The sequence below is a fragment of the Bos indicus genome, chromosome 15 (assembly GCF_029378745.1).
Source record: "Bos indicus isolate NIAB-ARS_2022 breed Sahiwal x Tharparkar chromosome 15, NIAB-ARS_B.indTharparkar_mat_pri_1.0, whole genome shotgun sequence".
NCBI lineage: Eukaryota > Metazoa > Chordata > Mammalia > Artiodactyla > Bovidae > Bos > Bos indicus.
In genome coordinates this window covers 75176679-75195475 of record NC_091774.1, presented here as the reverse complement: position 1 = coordinate 75195475, position 18797 = coordinate 75176679, and the positions used below count along the sequence as shown (strand labels likewise).

The following is an 18797-nucleotide window of genomic DNA, read 5'->3' as shown; positions in this document are numbered from 1 at the left end:
TTCCTCCCCAGGGTAAATCTCCAGGCTCCTTTGCAGCCTCTTTGGGATGGTGTTCAGCCCTCTCTCCATGCTCTTATGTGCCAAACTGCCTCTCACAATGAGGGGTCCCTGTGCAACGAAAGGGACCCACACCTTCTCGGCCCCTCCCCCTGTACACAGAAGGGGTTGCCAAGCACTTTGAGGCTTCATCCTGGGAACCTGGTAAGAAATGAGGACCCTTCGGCCTGGAAGATGTGGAGGGGGTAGCATTTTCGCTCTTAGTGGCCACCTAGGTCTTTCCTGAAAGTCCGGCTGCAATCTACACAACCAGCTACTGAGGAATTCAGCCGGGGGCCACGCCATGTACATCTGTCCCGCCCCCCCACGATAGGCTCCCTGAGGGTGGGCCCCAGTGAGGCGCTGGAGCCAGACACGCAGGTCCTTGAGAGTGTCTGCCCACTCGTCTCCAGAAGGACAGTCTGGGTGCCTTCTTCCCCTTTCCCGAAAGGGAAGAGAAAGGTCCCCACCACCCCCACCTCCACCCCCGTCCCGACTCCAGCCATCTCCCTGTGGCCGTGGAAACCCAAGCTAGTGAATCAGGAAGTTTCCATGGCAGGGAGAGCTGTCTCACAGAACACGCTGTCCTCAAGGAACTCGTACAATCACCTGTGTGTTCCCTCCTATGGGCACTGGCTGGTTGGCTACTGTGGGCCTCTTGCGTGGGAGAGGGAAGGAGGAGGAAGGGAATAATGGCTTTCCTGGCCGGCCACCCTCTATGCAGAGCACACAGCAGTCCAGCTCAGCCCCTGTCACCACCACCAGCCCCCTGCCTCCGCCCCGGCAGCCACCCAGACCACGCGAGCCCCTCCCCTCACGCTCTCAGCCCTCAGGCCTTCTGCTCAAGTTGAAAGTGAAAGTATTAGTCGCTCAGTCGTGTCTGACTCTTTGCGACCGTATGGACTGTCGCCTGCCAGGCTTCTCTGTCCATGGACTTCTCCAGGCAAGAATACCGAGGTGGGTTGCTATACCCTTCCCCAGAGGACCTTCCCGACCTAGAGACTGAACCCAGGTCACCTGCATTGCAGGCAGATTCTTTGCCGTCAGAGCCACCCAGGGAAGCCCCCTGAGGAAACTCTCAGAGCCTCAGTGGCCTCACACAGGCAGGTCACTGGGACGGCCTGTGTGGGCGCACCCAGCCCAGCACCCAGCACATTCTGGGAACCGGTTACTAGTTCACCCTCTCCTGCACTGACCCCTGCCCACCCTCCACCACCCGGAAAGAACAAGCCAGCAACCCAGAGTGACAGAGCTGGGAATGGCCCAAGAGGTCACCAGGGGCTCGGGGAGGCTGAGTAACATGTCCAGGTCACATAGCAGGCAACGGCAGAACCCAGACCTGAGTTTTTCCCACTAAAGGGGGGCTGGGTAATGATCAGACAAGGACACAGCCAGAGCAGTCTTAACTCCATACCTAAATCCCGGTTCCCACAGCCCTTGCTAATTTGAGCATTGATACTGTTGACAATAGGAACAGCTGCCCATTCACTGAGCCCTTACGAGGCGTTGGTGAAGTCAGCAACGGTGACGATAATAGCAACTCTTGCAGTGATGCCAGCCCGCATCTGCCCTGGGCCAGGCAGACACTAGGCCCTTCCCATCTGTCAACGCCTCCACCCTTGGTGCCCCACTTATAAGGTGGCCTTCGGGGCCAGTGCGCCCCGGCACTGAGCAACGGTCAGATTTTAGGCAGGGCTGGAGGGCTGCATATCACCCCCATGATCTCTTCCATTCTGTACTTCCTGGGGGCACCTGAAGGGGGTCAGCCAAGGCCATCAACAAGCTCATTTCCATCCGGGTTCGATTTTGCCACCAAATGAGTTGTGAGTGGTATGTTGGATTTCTGAAGTGTTTTTTGGACTTTGGAATTATGGCTTAGGGAGAGCGGACCTGTAGGATCACTGCCATTTGACAAAGGAGGAAACTGAGGCACAGGGGGGCTGAGTAACTTGACGAGGGTCTCAGAGCGGGGCTCCCGCATGGGCAGCTTGGTTCTGGGGTCCAGGCCCTGGGCCAACACACCTGTGTTTTCTACAAGCCTTGAAGTCTGGGCTCCCAGCAACCCTGGGGCTGAGGGGAAGCCAACCAGGTCTATCCTCCTCCATTGACAGAAGCAGACCCCACAGCTTGGAAGGCCCATGCTTTGCTCAAGGTGCCAAGCCTCCCCTGCTGCTGCCCTGGGAACAGTGGCTGCTGGGAGGAAGGACACTGGAGACCACTTCAGGGAGACCCCAGGGGCTCAGTCCCTCCCACCTGCTCAGGAGGCCTGGAGAGGGAGGAAGACAGGGCCCGTCGCCTTCCAAAAAAGCCTTTTTCCTTCAGGCTCACCCAAGTCCCACCTCCCCAGCTGGGCCTCATCTGCAGGAATAAACACCACCAAGGGCATGTTTAGTCTTCCACTGGGATTTACAATGTGCTGGGGAAGAAAAAATAAATCATTCATTCCAACTCGGGCGATCGGGTGGCGCCAGAACTTCCCTGGTGAAGCCAGGAAATTTCCCCCTGCTTTCCAGAGGAGGAGGTGGGCTGGGGCTGGGGGCTGGGGGCATGAAGTGTAGAGTCTGGGGGCTTGAGGGAGGCAGAGAAGGGGACAGTGGGGTACCGTGACACAGACAGCCTGGACTAGAGTCAGGAGAGCTGATTCTCCAAACCAGCCCGGCTCTGGGGCTGGACGTCGTCTCTGGGGCATGGCTCCTGGTTGGCAGCCAAGCAGATTATGCCAGCTAGAGGGAGGCAGCGTGGAAGTAGAGGGAAGCACAGGCCTTGGGTTGGAGTGGATGGGAATCTCCGCTCTGTCGCATTTGAACTGCATAGAACCAGGGCCAAAAGTCACTGCCTTCCTGGGCCTCAGTTTCTTAAACTTGAAAATGCCAGTAAAAGTAAAACGAGTGTCAAGCGACCAGCTCAGCCCTTGGGACGTGACTGGTGCTCACAGATGGACACTGTCTTCATTACTGTGAGATGGGACAACACGAGGGTGAAGACGCAGCCTGCCCAGCACCGTCTGACTAGCTTCTGCGTCACAGGAACCGCTCACTGTGGCCCCGTCCTCATCCCCTCTCTCGGTGATGTGCCACTGACTGGGGCCCAGAGAAGCCCCAAGTGCCACACAATGGGAATGAAGAACTGGGAGAGCAGCTTCCCTTCCCTCAACATTGGCTTTCTGTATGGTAACCAAGCCGACTTCCTTTCATCTACCAAACTGCTATTTTCCCTTTCACTTTGGCTGCCAGGAAGCTCAGTGTTCAAGTTAGCTCTAAGCTCCCATGAGTATCTTGTCCCCCAGATCAGAAATAATGTTTTTCTTCTCTCCCAGTGTGTCTTCTGATATTCCTCATATTGATTTTAGCTGCTCTGTGGCTACGTTGGAAGCTAGCGCCATTGCTCCTAGGAAACAGACTGGGTAGATTATAAATAAGCAAAGCTGACTCAGGTAGGAACCACTACAATGGAAATTTCACCAGTGTGAACGGGGAAGCCAGATGGCCTGGGTTCAAACCCTGGCTCTGCCACTTACTAGCTGTGTGACCTTTGGCCCAGTGACTTAACCTCTCTGTGCTTGGGTTTTACATCTGAAAAAGGGTACTCATACCCATGACCTCAAAGGCTTGCTATGAGGAACAAATAAACGCAGTATATACAAAGCGTTTAGTACCAGGCTTGTTCTAAATTCTATGAAGTATTACTTGATGACGTTGCTGTAATGTTTTCTCAACTTCCTTCCAAGAAGGATCTGTGGCAACTTGACCTTCAAAGTGGTAACATGTAGGAGTCCACATGGCCACTGGCTCTGCCAGCCCTGTGGGTGGATGGGAACTGTGGTCCTGGAGGGAAGGCAGGATCCAGCCTCAGCTGGGCCCAGGGTGAACTCTGACTGGCCGCGTGGCGCCTGGGCCCTCACCTAGGTGGATGGGAACTGTGGTCCTGGAGGGAAGGCAGGACCCAGCCTCAGCTGGGCCCAGGGTGAACTCTGGCCGCGTGGTGCCTGGGCCCTCACCTGGCCTGGCTACTGCCACTGTATGCCCTCAGCCCTCACCTGGAGCACGAGGAGGCGGGGCTCAGGGAGAGCAGGCATGGAAAGTGGCTGACACTGAGCCCTGTATCTGGTGTGTGCTCAGTGGGGATTAGGGATAAGGGGCTATCGTTACTATTACTGATGCTGTCGTTGTTAATCACCTCTCTGAGCATCTGCTTCCCAGCCCATCAACACAAGACTTACACAGTAGAGCTGCTGGGAGGACAAGACGAGATAATGTGTGTAAAGCTTCTAGAAAATACCAAGTGCACAGAGCAGGTGCTCCATAATGCTAACCGTGACAGTCACAATCAACTGGCACACCCAGTGGCCAACAGAGAGCCCCCTTCTCTCTTGCGTCTCTGTCTTTAGAGGCTGAAAGCTGGTTACTCACTTTCTCAGCCTCCCTTGAAGCTAGGAGTGCCTTTAAAACTCAGTCTGGAGGAGACTGGTCAGCGGCTTGCTTTTTGGATAAAAGGGATGGCCATGGCTGGCACTGCCCCACTCCCTTTCTCCTGGCCAGAGCAGCACAGATGTCAGGCCTGGTGCTGTGGCAGCCGTCTTGTGGCCATGAGACAAGTGGCATGATGGAGGAAAGATGTCATGATGAGCGTGCTGAACAGACAGCCAGAACCAGGGCCTCTGGAGCTTCCAAACCTGACTTCTGGTTAAATCAACAACAAACATCCTTAGAGTTTAAGCCCCAGTATGTCTGATTTTCTATTCCTTAATACTGAAGATCTTCCCTCTGACATGGGAATAACGTTTTCATGGGCCGTCTCCTCCCTAGGCTTCATCTGCGGACGAGATGCTGAGAATTACGCTAAGTGTTTTGCTAGGATAATCTCGCTGAATCATTGCAGCACCCCTGAGAGTTAAATTATTAATTTCCCCTGTTACAGAAGGTGAAACAGGAACAGAGAGGCAAGCAGCTTGCCAGTGGCCACACAGCTAGGAAGTAGTGGGGTCCAGTCAATATTGGGCCCAGCAGCGACTCCACCCACCCTGTATTGTCCCCACCCACCTCTAGCATTCTGCCATGCAACCATAGGGAACCGGAGGCCCTGGAGGCTGACCTGGCACCTGCGAGTTTCCTTTTTTCTTTCTTTTTCCTGCGACACATGGCTTGGAGGATCCCAGTTCCCCGACCAGGGATTGAACCCACACCCTTGTCCGTGAAAGCATGGAGTCTTAACCACCGAACTTCCAGGGAATTCCCCACTTGGGTTTCTTTGTGACAACCACGAGGCCTCTTGTCTGTCCCCCACCCCCAAGCCACCCCCACCCCCACTCCCTACCCACGTGGCTAGTCCAGCCCAGGTCAGGGTGGGGCCGGGGTCGGGGCGGTGCTCACCTGGCCCATGTTGAAGTAGAAGAAGACCCCGGCAGTCACCTGGGCGATGAGGATCAGCAGGAGGAAGGCAAAGTACTGGGGGTGCAGAGCAGACACAGAGTCAGCAGGGTCCCCACCACGCCCCCCTCCCCTTGGATGCCCCCACCCAGACTGGGCCAGGGCCCCCCGGGCAGGATGAGATGGGGGCGCTGGGTGGGTAGTGCTGGGGGGACCGCACTCACCATCCCCAGCAGGCAGCGGACCTCTTTGACGGCACCCAGGCAGCCCAGGAAGCCCATGAGCATGGTGAGGGCCCCCACGCTGATGAAGACGTAGGCCGCCACCTTGAACGAGGTGGAGGAGGTCTCTGCGGGGGAGAAGGACATTGGATTCAGCCTGTCTCGCCCTTGCTGAGTGCAAAATTGGGGCAGGGCTGCAGCCACATCCCTGCCGTGGGGTCGGGACACTGGGGTCAGCCATCCAGCCAGGCACCTGCTCCCTCCCCTGCTTTGGAAGTGGCCTCCCCTAGATGTGTGCCCCGCCCCCTCCCTGCTTTCCTTTTTCTCCTTAGCACTTAGGGGACTGAAAAGACTAGTTTTACTGACTTCTCTTGCTCATCGTCTGCGACTCCTAGGAGCCTGTAAGCTGCATGAGGGCAGGGACAGGTCCCTGCTGAAACCCCACCCCCGGGACAGTGTCCAGCACAGCAAAGTGCTGTATTAGTCACTTGCTGAATTAACGAAACAGACTGGCAGGTTCTGCTGGGGCTACGGACGCAGAAGCCCACCTTTCTCCATGTCCATAAACAACAAGCGTGGCTCCTCTTGCCCACTCACTATGCCTCAGGGCTTCACACATCTGCCAGAACTCTGCCCGGCAGGCACTAGCACACCCATCTCACAGATGAGGAAACTGAGGCTCAGAAAGGCACATCAGCAAGGGCCAGAGCTGGGATTTGCGAATGGGCAGACCCAATATTTTGTCCACCTGATGCAAAGAGAGACTCACTGGAAAAGACCCTGATGCTGGGGAAGACTGAAGGCAAAAGGAGAAGAGGGCAACAGAGGATGAGATGGTTGGATGGCATCACTGACCCAGTGGGCATGAGTTTGAGCAACCTCCAGGAGAGAGTGAAGGAGAGGGAAGCCTGGTGTGCTGCAGTCCATGGGGTTGCAAAGAGTCTGACACAACCGAGCGACTCAACAACAGACTCCCGACGCCAGGCTCTTTCCACTTCTGCACGGGCCGTGCGCACTGATGCAGGCGTTTCTCTCCTTTATTTGTTTGGCCCACAGAGATTTACCAGGAACCTCTGAGTGCCAGGCGCTACGCCAATGCTAGGTATGCAGCGGCCAGTCAACCTGCTGAGATCCCCACCCACAGAAGTGACGTGTGGCGGGGTGAGGGGTGTGAAAGGCCATGAAGACACTGAGGCTGGCTAAGATCAAGTGAGCACGGCACACGTCTGAGACGGGAGGAAGCTTGGGGCACGGGAAGACGGAAAAGAAGGTGAGAGAGAGAGGAGTCTGGCAGGGGATATGCCGGGCGGGGGAAGGGGGGCGGTGCCTAATGGCCATGACGGAGCACCCCCGGGCGGATGGAGGTCAGAAATCTCGACCAGCATTTCCCAAGAATCCCAAGAGATCACGCAGGGAAGAGCTCACGCCCTCCTCCAGCTCCCAGGTGTGGGGTGTGTGGAGTCCACTCCAAACCCCAAGGCTGTGACGTGCCAGGAGGGCCCGGGGGTCGCGCCTCCTGTGGGCAGGGGGCTGCGGGCGCTGTCCTCTGACAGCCCCAGGCGCTGCAGGGAAGCTGGTGAAGCACCCTCAGGGTGTGTGGGGGGTGGGCAGAGCTTCCAGACGGCAACAGAACAACCCCGAGAGCCTCAGCAGATCAGGAGGACCGCCATCGGGGATGCAGATTCCTGGGTCCACCACAGCTGGGCAGACTTTGCAGGAGATGACCCGGAATCCGCCTGTTCATCGTGCTTTCCCAATGACTTGGGCGCGCCCAGGGCTGCCAACGGGCTGACTGACAGCGACTCTGGCAGGGTGGGGGCGAACCTCAGAGGGGCTGAGGTCCCCACCTCAGCCATGGAGGGTGCGCGGGGGCCCTTAAGGAACACCACAAAGCTGGCGCATGGGTGGGTAGGAGCAGGTGATCCAGCCCCACTTCCTGGGCACAGACAGAAGGTTCTGGAGCTGAAGAAACGCCCTGGCCAGCCCACCTCACTCTCAGGCATCAGGGCAGGGCGGCCGCCCCACCCAGCTCCCTAAAGGAGACCCGGAGAAGCTGAGCAGAGGCCCCGAGGGGGTGAGTGAGGAGACTTCCCTCTTACTCCAGGCCCTCACCGCCTGGGCTCTCATCCACCAACAAGAGCAGTGGGGAGGCGGTCAAATGTTGCTTTTTCTTAAACTTCCTGGGTTTGGGTTTCAGCAAGCCCTCCCAGTGAATCCTCCTCCTCCCAACATCAACTGGCACTGCCTGGAAATCCACGGTGTGCCAGCCCTGAAGAAGGCCCTTTATCCAAACCAGCCTGCTGAATTTCTGCCACGGCCCAGAGAAGGTGGCTCCACACCCTGATCCGTCTGTCGGGGCCCGGAGCAGCTAGGAGGCTGCGGACGGGGCCCAAGGGGCAAGGCTGGGGGCTGAGAGCCCGCCGCCGCCGCCACCGCCACTCGGGGCCTTCTCCTGGGGGACCAACCGAGGTGCGAGGTCTCTGTTTCCCGGAACATTTTGTCAGTCCCTGTCCTCCTCCAGGGCCTCAGGCCTGCTCCTGATCTGAGCCACGTGACGTAGGAAGGGGGCACGCGTATAGCCCAGGCCCTATGCACCAAGACTGGCATCCTCTGGTCTTGTTGGGTCTCAGAGGTACCAGCGAAGTGGGCAGGAAGTAGCCCAAACCTCCCAAAGAGCCCAAGGGCCACACAAAGTCGGTTGCTACCTACCCCCAACTTTGCTGCCAATGGCTCTGACCCCTGTGGGGTGTGGGCAGGCCATTTTCTGGGCTTCTGGCTTGTTTGTTTTTTTTCCTCTGTGAAATAAAACTAGTAATTCTGGCTTCTTAAAGATGTTCTGAGGATCAGATGGTATTATAAACTGATTTAACAATCATTTATGCAGAGTTTATGGTTTACCAGAAACCCTTCCAAATTCGTTCAGACATTAACTTGCCTAATTTCTCAGGATGGACTTCATGACGTGGTCTATTATCACCTTCATATCACAGATGAGGAGGTACAGAGGGTGGAGTAACTTGCCCAGGATCGCACAACCAGTAGATGGCAGAGCCAGGACCGGAACCCTGGCATCGGGCTTGGTGCTCTAGTCCTGACCCGCCGTGCTGGCTTCTGCTCCTGACGTTGTGAATGTGGGGCGTGCTGCGGGGCCCGGTGGTAGGGGGTGAGGGGGGCGCTCAGGAGCCATGCCCCCTGGTTCCCATCCCTCTTCCCCCACCCTCTAGCTGTGCCCTTGGACAAGTGTCTACCTTTCCCCTCAGTTTCCTCCGTTGTAAGATGGGGCTGGTAATGCCCAGCCCCAGGGACTCCCAGTGAGGACTCAATTAGGTAAGAGGAGAGCCGTGTCACGCAGGCTCTGGGCTCACGCACACAGTAGGCCCTGGGCTCCCGGTTCTGACTCTCATTTGCTGCGAGACTCTTAGCAAGTCTTTTTCTCCCTTTCTCTGAGCCTCAGTTTACATAGTGACTGGGCTAACACATTAGCGTTTCTGAACTCTGGCTGCCCAGGAAACCCCCTAGGAAGATTTTTAAAAGCCTCAGGGGGTGCTCTGGAGCTCCACCCACACCCCTGGAGTCAGATCCCTTGGGGGTGGGGTCAGGCCTCGGTATCTGTAAAATCACTCGGGTGCATCCAGGGGGCCTCCAAAGCCTGGCCAACTTGAGATTCTCAGCCCTGAACAGGGAGGACCCCGGGAGCGCCGGGCAGGCGGGGTGCAGAGGGCAGGAACGCAGTGGGCCGGCTGGGCCCTGAGACTTTGCCCCGAGGCACAGTGCCCGCTGAGTGTGCACCACGGCCCAGGAAGCAGGCAGCCTGGGCCGAGCGAGCGCGGCCAGGGAGAATGTGTCCCATCCTCCTCGCAGGGAGGGTGTTGGGGGTGTGGGCACCCGACTGTGGCAGGAAACCCAAACCTTAGCCCCCGGATGGGGAGCCGTCCACGCCCTGCCCCCAGCAGAAGTCAGGACTGACAGTCCCAGACAGCAGCGGATATGGCGGAGGGGGCATCACCCTTGCTTCCCTTCCCTTCGCGTCCGAGGGGAGGCACAGCCCCCGGGGCCCCCTCCATCACCCATCCTAGCCTGGTTCCGTTTCATTCAAATCAAGCAGCTGTCACGGGCCTGAGTCCAAACCTGCTGCCTCGGGCAGCTGCTGGGAGGGGAAGTGAGCCAAGGACCCGCTCACTGAGGGGCGTGGCATTGGACTCCGCTCTCTGCCTCCCTCCCGCCTCAGGACGTCCACTGGAGGCGAGCTCAGCAAGCCTGGCAGGCTTCCTGGAGGAGGCGGCGAGAGCACCAGGAAGGCCTCCTAACGTCCTGGCAGGGGAGCCCTGGGCTTCTTCCCCTCCAGCTTCAAGAGGGAGACAAGGAGCTTTCCCTACCATCTGGACCAAAGCTCTGGGGGTCCGAGTCCCACACCCATCACTCTGAGGTTGGGTGAACTTGAGCCAGGGATGTTACTTCTCTGAGTCTTCATTTGAAAGGCGGGAAGTTCCTATTGCCCAAGGCTGCTTGAGGTTAAGGCAGTTTATCTATGCCAAACGCTTGGCTCCGTGCCTGGCACACTGTGACCACAAGCGGTAGACGCTGGCCTGGCGCCTCCTCATCGCCACACTTGCCTGGCCCACCTGGCCGGGGCCAGGCACGTCGCAGGTGCTTCGTGCGTGCCTGACGACCTGCCACTCCTGGCTTTTCTTCTGAACTGGGAAGGGGAGGCACCACTGCCCATGTGTTGCTGAGCAGGCAAGTGGAGGCACGGAGGAGGTAAGAGGCTTTCTCAAGGTCAGGGCAGAGGGAAGGGGCCAGGATGGAGAACAAGCCTCTCTCATCCCCCAGCCTTCTCCAGACAACAGCAGCTTTGTTTGGAGAGGGAGAGAAAATTCCTTCTGAAAACCCCTGCGGAGAGGCCCGGGGCGGGGGAGGGGGGGGTGTGGGGGGGTGGGGGGGCGGCGCAGAGTGGTCAGCAGCAGGACCTGGGCAAGGCAGGCCCCGAGGGCAGCTGAAAAAGGGAGGGTCGAGGACTTGTGGGAGCAGCCCCACCTGCTGCCCCACCCCTCGTTCAGAGGCAGCTGGGCCAGGGAGGAGCAGGGGGACCCTTACGTAAGATGGAGATGAAACTGTTCTTGTCGACCAGGATCCACATCCCGAAGCCCAGGATCACCGCGCCCAGGACCTGGAAGAAGAAAGGGGCAGTTAATGGGGTCCCCTCCCAGCTGCCCCCGGGTCGGAGGGACCACATCCATCTTTGCCCAGCCCAGGATGTCAGGGTGGCCTCAAGCCCCGAACCCCAACTGCAACCAACTCCAGCAATCCAGAGAGCAGGCCAGGAGTGGGAAGTCCCTCCTCTCTCTGCTCTCCCCTATCCTACTCTGTGTGCGGTCAAACCGAGGGTGCCGGCTCTGGGGGTGCCGCCTCCTGCCAGGGGGACCCTCCTACTTATCTCCTGGCCCTTCCCCAGCTTGGGGGCTGGGAGCTTCCCAAACAAGCCAGGCTCCGGGGCACGTGGAGCCTTCCGCGGACTTGATCATCGAAGCCTAACCTGTCTTCAGATCTCTCGGCTCCAAGACCACTTTTCACGGGAGGCTTCCTGACCCCCAGCCAACTAAGGGGCTTCAACTGCGGGGCAACCACCATCGGACCCTTCTTAAACCCACTAAACCCACTGGGTTTAACTCTGCCGCATATCCCTCTGGCTGGACTGTGAGCTCCCTGAGGGCAGGGCTGGGTTGCATGCAGCCTGTGGACCTGGGCACCTACTGTACCAGGGGCAGAGGACTCAGCAAGGGACTGAGTTCATGAACCAGACTGTGTACATACAAGATTAGAAAAGGAAAGGAATGGGGTGTGTGGTGGGGTGTGGTCGTTGTAGGCCCAGGCCCAGGGATTTCCTGCCTCCCTTCCCTGCACCAGCGGGCAGACCCACAACCTGAGCCTACCTCCCCAGGTGGAACCGCCACCAGGATCCACCCTCCCATCAAGCCAGCTAAGCGTGGGGAGGGGCCCACAGTCTGGGCCAAAGCACAGATTCCCGTAAGGGGACGCATCACCCTGCAAGACTGGCCTTCCCCTGGGGCCTGGCCTGGGTCCACCTCGGGGATAAACCACCTTCAGGGTCCCAGTGCGTCCCCATGTCCCTTTACCACCAGCCCTGGGCTCCCGCCTCAGTCATCATCCCATAATCTCAGGGGCTAGGCCAGCAGCTGCTGATAAAGCCCTCAGCCTGGGATGAGCCCCTTGGCCCCAGGGGCTTCGTCAGTCTTGCTCTACAATTATTAAAAAGCTGGGGCCCTGGGTAAGGTGAATGGGGCATTTGCTTCACATGTGAACTGTGACTCAGGGGTCACCAAAACCACTCAGTAACTGAGATAAATGAGTTCACAGAGACCATTTTTAAGAAACGAAACCTCATGGGGAAAAAAATGCATGATGAACAGAATATCAATCTTTTATAAATAAAGACAGGCTTGGTGTTAACTGCTTTTGCCTTTTGAAAAGGCCCAGGGCCCCAATGTGGTGGGCTATTGCCGACCCCAAAGCAAGTACCTTGCTCGCCTCACCCTTAGAGGCAACACCCCTTAAAGACAACAGCAGCTGCGGCCAGGAAGTGGAAAAAACAATGACCCCCCGACATCTGTCCCCAGCAACTCACCTGTCGCCTCCTCTCTCCCTATCAGATGGGCCCTGTTATTGTCCTCACTTTACAGACGGGGAGACTGGGGTCCTGACCTTGCCTGAGGTCCCCCAATTCACCCATCAGGGGCTCAATGTCAGGTCTGATTGTACAGCTTGGTCACGTGGCAGCAAACCAGGGTCAGGGATTCTGGGGGTCTGTCCTGGGCCTCGGCCCAGAAAGCCAGTCCCTGAAAACAGGAAAACTCCTGGGACCCTGGGGGTGGAGGGGGGGTGGGGTGGGCGAGTGTCCACCCGTAAGTGGCAGGCACCTCAGACCACACAGCTCTCTGGGAGGAAGGTGGGCTTGACAGGGCCTGGCAGTTAGGTTTCCAAAGACTCCTGAACCCTTCCGCACCCCAACATGGCTGGCCCGGGGTCTGCCCTGCACTCACACCCACGTGAAGCAGCCCCGGTCTGCTCACCTGCACTCATGGGCAGGGCTGCAGGAAGAACTGCCCTCCCAAACAGAGAATGCAAGACAGGGCGGAAAATTCCCTCTGGGCAAATATTTTACCCCCAATAGAGTAAAATCCCAGACTGCCCAGCTGGGCTCCTCAGCTCGCCTCCAGGAGCCCAGCGAGTAAAGCGCCTGGTACGATCTTTTCGGTTCCTCTGCAGGTCTGGGGACTACGGCCTGACCGCTTGCCAGGTGCTGCTGGATCCGCACCAGGCCACGGGACAGCCAGGAACGAGGCCAGGTAGGGGGCCAGGACACCCCCTTCCTCTGTGAACCCAGACTGGGGCCACGGGGCACACGCCTCATGAACACCTCTCCCCAGACCCACCAGAGCCTCCTGGCAGGGGCCAGGCACCTCACAGGCCAGCATCCTACCTGCAGAAAGGCCACGGCACCCGCGGCCTCAAAGTTTCTTTAGATCTGAGAAAAGCTGATGCTGGGGTAATTTCCTGGGGAGTTTGGGGTCACAAGGGGGGTAGGCCAGGGTGTACACGTGGACCCGAGTGCATACGTGAGAACACACGGCAGCCAGAGAGATTTGGCCAAACCACAGGTTCAATCACGTAACCGCTTCCCGCTGTGCAGGAAACACAGACCCAGATCCTTCCTGGAAGGGCTGCTTGCCCAGCTGAGAGAGGCTCGCTGGGACCCACTCCCCCGGTGCTGGACTTGTGGTCCTGCCAGCCGCATACGTAACTGCAGGGTGCTCTTGCTGACTGCCCCGGTGAGGTCGGCTGCCTTGTTATCTGCTCTCTTAGGGACCATGTCCTTCAGGCCCAGCTCCTCCCACAACTGCAGTACTACTGTCCACTTGAGCCGGTACTTGATGGAAGTCCATCACTCCCCGGACCACAGGCCCCCGAGCGCAGAAGCCACGGCTCTTCCACCAAGTGAATGTCTACCTGGCACCCAGGACGGGGTCTGAATACACAGGGCTGTCAAGTGTACCCTTGGTGGATGAGTGACGAGTGATGGGTAAATGGACACACACACACTGTCTCCTTTCATTCTCTCATTTCTCTCTCACCCTCCTGAGATAAAAAGCTCCCCCTCTCTCCCACTACAGCCCCCCCATATCCTGATGAGCCCTCCTGGGCCCTGGCACCCGGGGAGGGAATACCTGCTCCCTGCCAGTGTCCTGGAGCAGCTGGGAGGAGACGAAGCGAGACCAACCCTCAGAGCGCGGCCCTAGGGAAGCTCGTCTAGGCTCTGGTTCCGCAGGTAGCCTGGGAGTGGAAGGGACACCCTGGCCCCAGACCCTCAACCCCTCTCCCTTCCTCCATGAAGTCTCCACCTCCCTCCCTCCCGCTGCATGGGGGGCTGCGTCCCCAGGCCCTGCCACCTCCTAGCCTGTAGCCCAAACTCCCCACTCAGGCCCTGAGAGCCCCAGGGACAGAACCACCGGCTCCCACACTCCACCCCTCATCCTGGCTGGCTGGCCCTTAGAGCTGGGCCTCAGCCGGGAGCACAGTGCCTGCCAGGGAAGGCGTGGTTCGGGCTGTGCAGACAGCCGATTTCCAGAAGCCTGGCCCTGCCGGGAGGGCCCTGACTGCTGAGCTGGGAAACTCAGGTGCCCAGGCCCTGCGGCCATCAATGGAGGGCCGGAGCGGCAGGGCGGCCTCAGCAGCATCCTTGAAGCAGGGAAGGTAGGCCAGAGCCAGGGTGGACCCGCTGCAGGGCAGGCAGCACCAGGGCTGTCCATGTCCACGCAAGTGTGTGCATGCATGTGTGGGTACATGTGTGTGCATGTGTGTGTGCATGCATGTGGGTGTGTGGGGTACATGCATGTGCACGTGTGTGCGTGCGGGTGTGGGTACATGTGTACATGTATGTGTGGGGTGTGTGGGTACGCGTGTGTGCATGCGTGTGTGCATGCATGTGTGGGTACATGTGTACAAGTATTGTGTGGGGGTGTGTGGGTACGCGTGTGTGCATGTGTGTGTGCATGCATGTGGGTGTGTGGGTACATGTGTGTGCACATGTGTGTGCGCGGGTGTGGGTACATGTGTACATGTATTGTGGGGGTGTGTGGGTACGCGTGTGCATGTGTGTGTGCATGCATGTGTGGGTACATATGTGTGCGTGTGTGTGCACTTCTGTGTGCACTTCTGTGTGCACGGGTGTGGGTGTGTGTGTACATGTATGTGGGGGTGTGGGTACGCGTGTGCATGCGTGTGTGCATGCATGTGTGGGTACATGTGTGTGTGCACTTCTGTGTGTGCTTCTGTGTGCATGGGTGTGGGTGCGTGTGTTCATGTATGTGCGTGTGTGGGTGCATGTGGGTACGTGTGTGTGCATGCATGTGTGCCAGCAATACACCTGTAAACATCTATGTTTTGGGTTAAAGTTATGAGAGGGAGTTTAGCATGATGCTTGGTTTGGACAGAGGAGCCTGGTAGGCTATAGTCCTGGGGTCGCTAGGAGTCGGACACGACTGAGCGATTTCACTTTCACTTTTCACTTTCAGGCATTGGAGAAGGAAATGGCAGCCCACTCCAGTGTTCTTGCCTGGAGAATCCCAGGGATGGGGGAGCCTGGTGGGCTGCCGTCTATGGGGTCGCACAGAGTCGGACACGACTGACGCGACTTAGCAGCATACTCCTGTGTAACTTGTAATGTAAAAAAACTTTTTCCACAAGGAATTCATTGTAGAAAATTTGAAAAATGCAGAGAAGCAAAAAGAATGAAACCAAAAATCTCAGGAATCCCAACATGAATATTCAGAAGTATTTTCTGTTCCTCTCAAAAATATGCATATATATATATACCTTTTTAAAAATAAAATTGAGTCATAATAAACATCCTATAAACATTTTGATTTTTTTTAATAGTGTCGGGTGAACCAGTAGCATGAGAGGCCACAGCCCCAGCACCACTCCTTTAACGGTCTCTCCAGTCCACTCTCCACCCACCCCAGGCCACAGCCCCCAGCTCCACTCCTTTAACGGTCTCCAGTCCACTCTCCACCCACCCCGACCCCCATCACACACTCACACTCTCACACACTACTCATACACTCACTCACACACCCACACATGCACACCCACGTTTGCTCACACATACACATGCTCACATACCCCCACACACACTCACACATAATCTCACGTTGACTCACACACATACTCACCCATAAGTGTGTGCACATATGCATGCACACACACACACACTCACATATAATCTCACATACACTCACACACACATACTCACCCATAAGCATGTACACGCATGCACACACATACACACACACTCATTCCATCATCCTGGCAACTCCAAGGCAGGAGGAGTCCTCCTGTGCCAGACCAGAGAGGAAAATCAAGGCCCCGGGAAAAGCAGCTCCAGATGTGCACGGAGCGAACAGCTGGGCGGCTCCTGGCCCGAGAGGAGGGTGGGTCTGGGGAGGGGCGACGGTGTCCTCACTCTGCCCACCCTCTGGGAGCTCGGAGCAGTGGGGGACACCCCTCACCGTGTGGGTGGGGGTGTGGTGGGGCAGCTGAGACCCAGACCTGCCGCAGGCAGATTCCTCAGGGCTGGCGGAGGAGGATGGGGAGTCAGGACCGGACAAGGAAGATGCCGCTCTCCCCATGCCCACCTCCCACCCAGACCGCCCTGTGGCCTCGGCGGAGCTCCGGGAGAGGGAAAGACTGGGGCAGGGGCCCAGTGTTCTGCCTCCGTGCCAGCTGGGAACGCTGGGAATCTCCTTCCACCCCCACCTGCTTCCATTTCCAACAATCTGCCTGAGGCCCCAGCCCCGCCACACCCCACCACCAGCCCCAGGCTGGAAGGTCTTGGACTGGGATGTCCCAGGAAGAGAGTGTCTTTCCTAGGCAGTTGGAAGGTGCCGGTCATACTTACAAAGAAGAGCAAGTTGAAGAGGAAGAGGAAGTACTTGGTGACTTTGATGCAGGCTGACCCCATCCTGTCGGTCCTGGAGCTCCCTGGGCAGAAGAGAGACGGCAGGTGGGTCAGTGCTGCGCAGGACCTGAGCTGGGGGGAGGACAGGGAACTGATGCTGACGGACACCCCAGACCCACTGACCCTCGATCACCCCAGCTCACCCTCGCCACAACCTCACGAGGTAGGTGCTAACACATCAGGTCCTATTACAGGGGACCCTGAGGCCAAGAGGTTAGATGACCGACTCGGAGCCACACTGCAGTGGGGTGAGGGTGTGGGTGGCAGTTAGGGTCTGGCTTAGCCGCTCCACCAGGGCTGGGCCTACAGGAAAGTTACCAACAATAACCCTCAGGCTCCCTGAGGTCAGACACAACCAGAATGCCTAACAGCCAGCCTTCAGGCCCCACGGGGCCAAGGGAGCCAGCAGAGGCAGCTGGGGCTGAGACAGCTGGCCTGGGACAGCTGCAGGGGCCGAGCTGGCCTGGGGGTGGGGGAGTAGGCACCAGACCCTGTTCCCACTGCCCCGTGGAGGGTGGGGAGAAGCAGCCACGGAGCAGAGGGAACAGAGGGCCCAAGGCGTGGACTTCATCCCTTCCTCCTGCAAGGCTGAAAGGCCATCCTGAGCCTGCGGCTCCCCGTTCACGTGGAGGTCCCCTCACCCTGGTCTAATCCATCATTTTTGCCAAATGGGAGCTCAGCTTCAATTTTCTACACCTCTAGGGACGGGAGTAGGGGAGTTAAGGGGGAGATTCGGGCACAACATGGAACAAAGCCGTCCGAGGAAGGAAACGGTGACCTGGGTGGTAGTGAGTGCCCTATCCCAAGTGGCGTGCAAGCAACAGCTGAATAAAGACTTATGGGAATTCAAGTGCTACAGGGGGATATTAGACTGAACACTCCTCCAGGCTACCAGCGTCCAAGGCCTGGGTCTGAGAAATGTGGGAACAGCAGTGACTCAGAGCCAGGGAAGTCCAGCCTCAGTAACTCCACCTGGGGCCTCCTCCAGGCCCAGAGGGGCAGAAAACAAGGGTTCCCCTCTTGTCAAGAGATCCAGAGATCTGAGATCCTGAAGCCAGGCCTGGCCCCAGGAAGGCCTGCTGGGGGTGTCCCCATGAAGGAGAGCCATTGTCCTCTGTCTCCCCTCCCAGGGCAGCGCCTGACAACCACAGGCACTTGGTAAACTGGCACAGAACAAAACAGCAAGAGAAGAAAGAGCCTCTCGCCGAAGGAGGCGTGCTTTTCCTGCCAACCACGGCCCTGCTTGAATTTCCTCCCCGTGAAGGCAGAGGGGCTGCCCCAGGCTCAGCCCCAGGCTCAGCCCCAGGCCGCCTGTGGCTAAGTCATCCCTTCCTGAGAAGAACCCCACCACTTCGGGGAGCGGGGACGCTGGCTGAATTCTTGTGAAACTGGAGAAGTGTGGAAACGGTCGTTCCTTTGGCAATCGATGCTGGCCGGCGCTGTTGCACAGGGAAAGGAGTTTCTACCCTTTCTGGCTTCACGTCCTCCGTCCAGGCTGGGCCTCCAGGGCAGCCTTGCAAGATTGCAGATATTCAGAAAGGGGCGATTTTTAGACAAGAGTAACCACCTGGCCGGCGCTTCCCCAGTGGCTCAGCAGTAAAGAATCCACCTGCCAGTGCAGGAGACTTGGGTTCAATCCCTGGGTCGGGAAGATTCCTTTGGAGAAGAAAAGGGCAAATCTACTCCAGTATTCTTGCCCCAGAAATTCCATGGACAGTCCATAGAGTCGCCGAATAGTCAGACATGACTGGGCGACTAAACAAAAACAGCCACCTGGCCTCCCCATGAACAGCGCCGACTCCGGGCAGCTGTCGGAGTGTGTCATCCCTTTAGTGTGGCGGGTCCTCCTCTCTGGCGGGGGTCGGGGGCAGGTGGAGGCAAGTGAACTAACTTGCCCGAGTCACAGTGATCCTTACGCAGTGGTGTGGTATTTGAGCCATAGAACCACCATATTCCACTCTGTTTGATGAGAGTGGCATTGCTTTTTATTGATTTTTATAACGTGGCACTAGCAGTAAAGGAGGACTTCCCTGATGGCTCAGCTCGTAAAGAATCTGCCTGCCATGCAGGAGAGCCCGGTTCTGTTCCTCAGTTGGGAACATCCACTGAAGAAGGGTTAGGCTACCCACTCCAGTGTTC

General features: G+C 57.8%; 1 protein-coding gene and 1 long non-coding RNA gene across 8 annotated transcripts in view; one reads left to right on the top strand and one right to left on the bottom strand.

Moving 5' to 3' along the window:
- CD82 (CD82 molecule) overlaps positions 1–18797 on the bottom strand; it is a 56455-nt gene that overhangs the window by 9081 nt on the left and 28577 nt on the right. For all 4 annotated transcript variants that reach the window (XM_070804097.1, XM_070804095.1, XM_070804096.1 and 1 more), the window contains exons 2-5: positions 16599–16681; positions 10718–10790; positions 5627–5751; positions 5406–5480 (exon numbers count right to left, since the gene is read on the bottom strand). In XM_070804097.1, the coding sequence (XP_070660198.1) occupies positions 5406–5480; positions 5627–5751; positions 10718–10790; positions 16599–16661 (336 nt within the window). In that variant the 5' untranslated portion in view covers positions 16662–16681. The remainder of the gene's footprint in view (positions 1–5405; positions 5481–5626; positions 5752–10717; positions 10791–16598; positions 16682–18797) is intronic.
- On the top strand, positions 856–15797 carry LOC139187365 (uncharacterized). Of its 4 annotated transcripts, none has more exons than XR_011570927.1 (4): positions 856–993; positions 6680–6893; positions 12908–13721; positions 13813–15797. It is a non-coding gene; the product is annotated as an uncharacterized lncRNA (long non-coding RNA). The 4 variants fall into 4 exon arrangements; XR_011570926.1 differs by having other exon boundaries at positions 12908–14392; positions 15214–15797; XR_011570925.1 differs by having other exon boundaries at positions 858–993; positions 12908–12987; positions 13505–15797.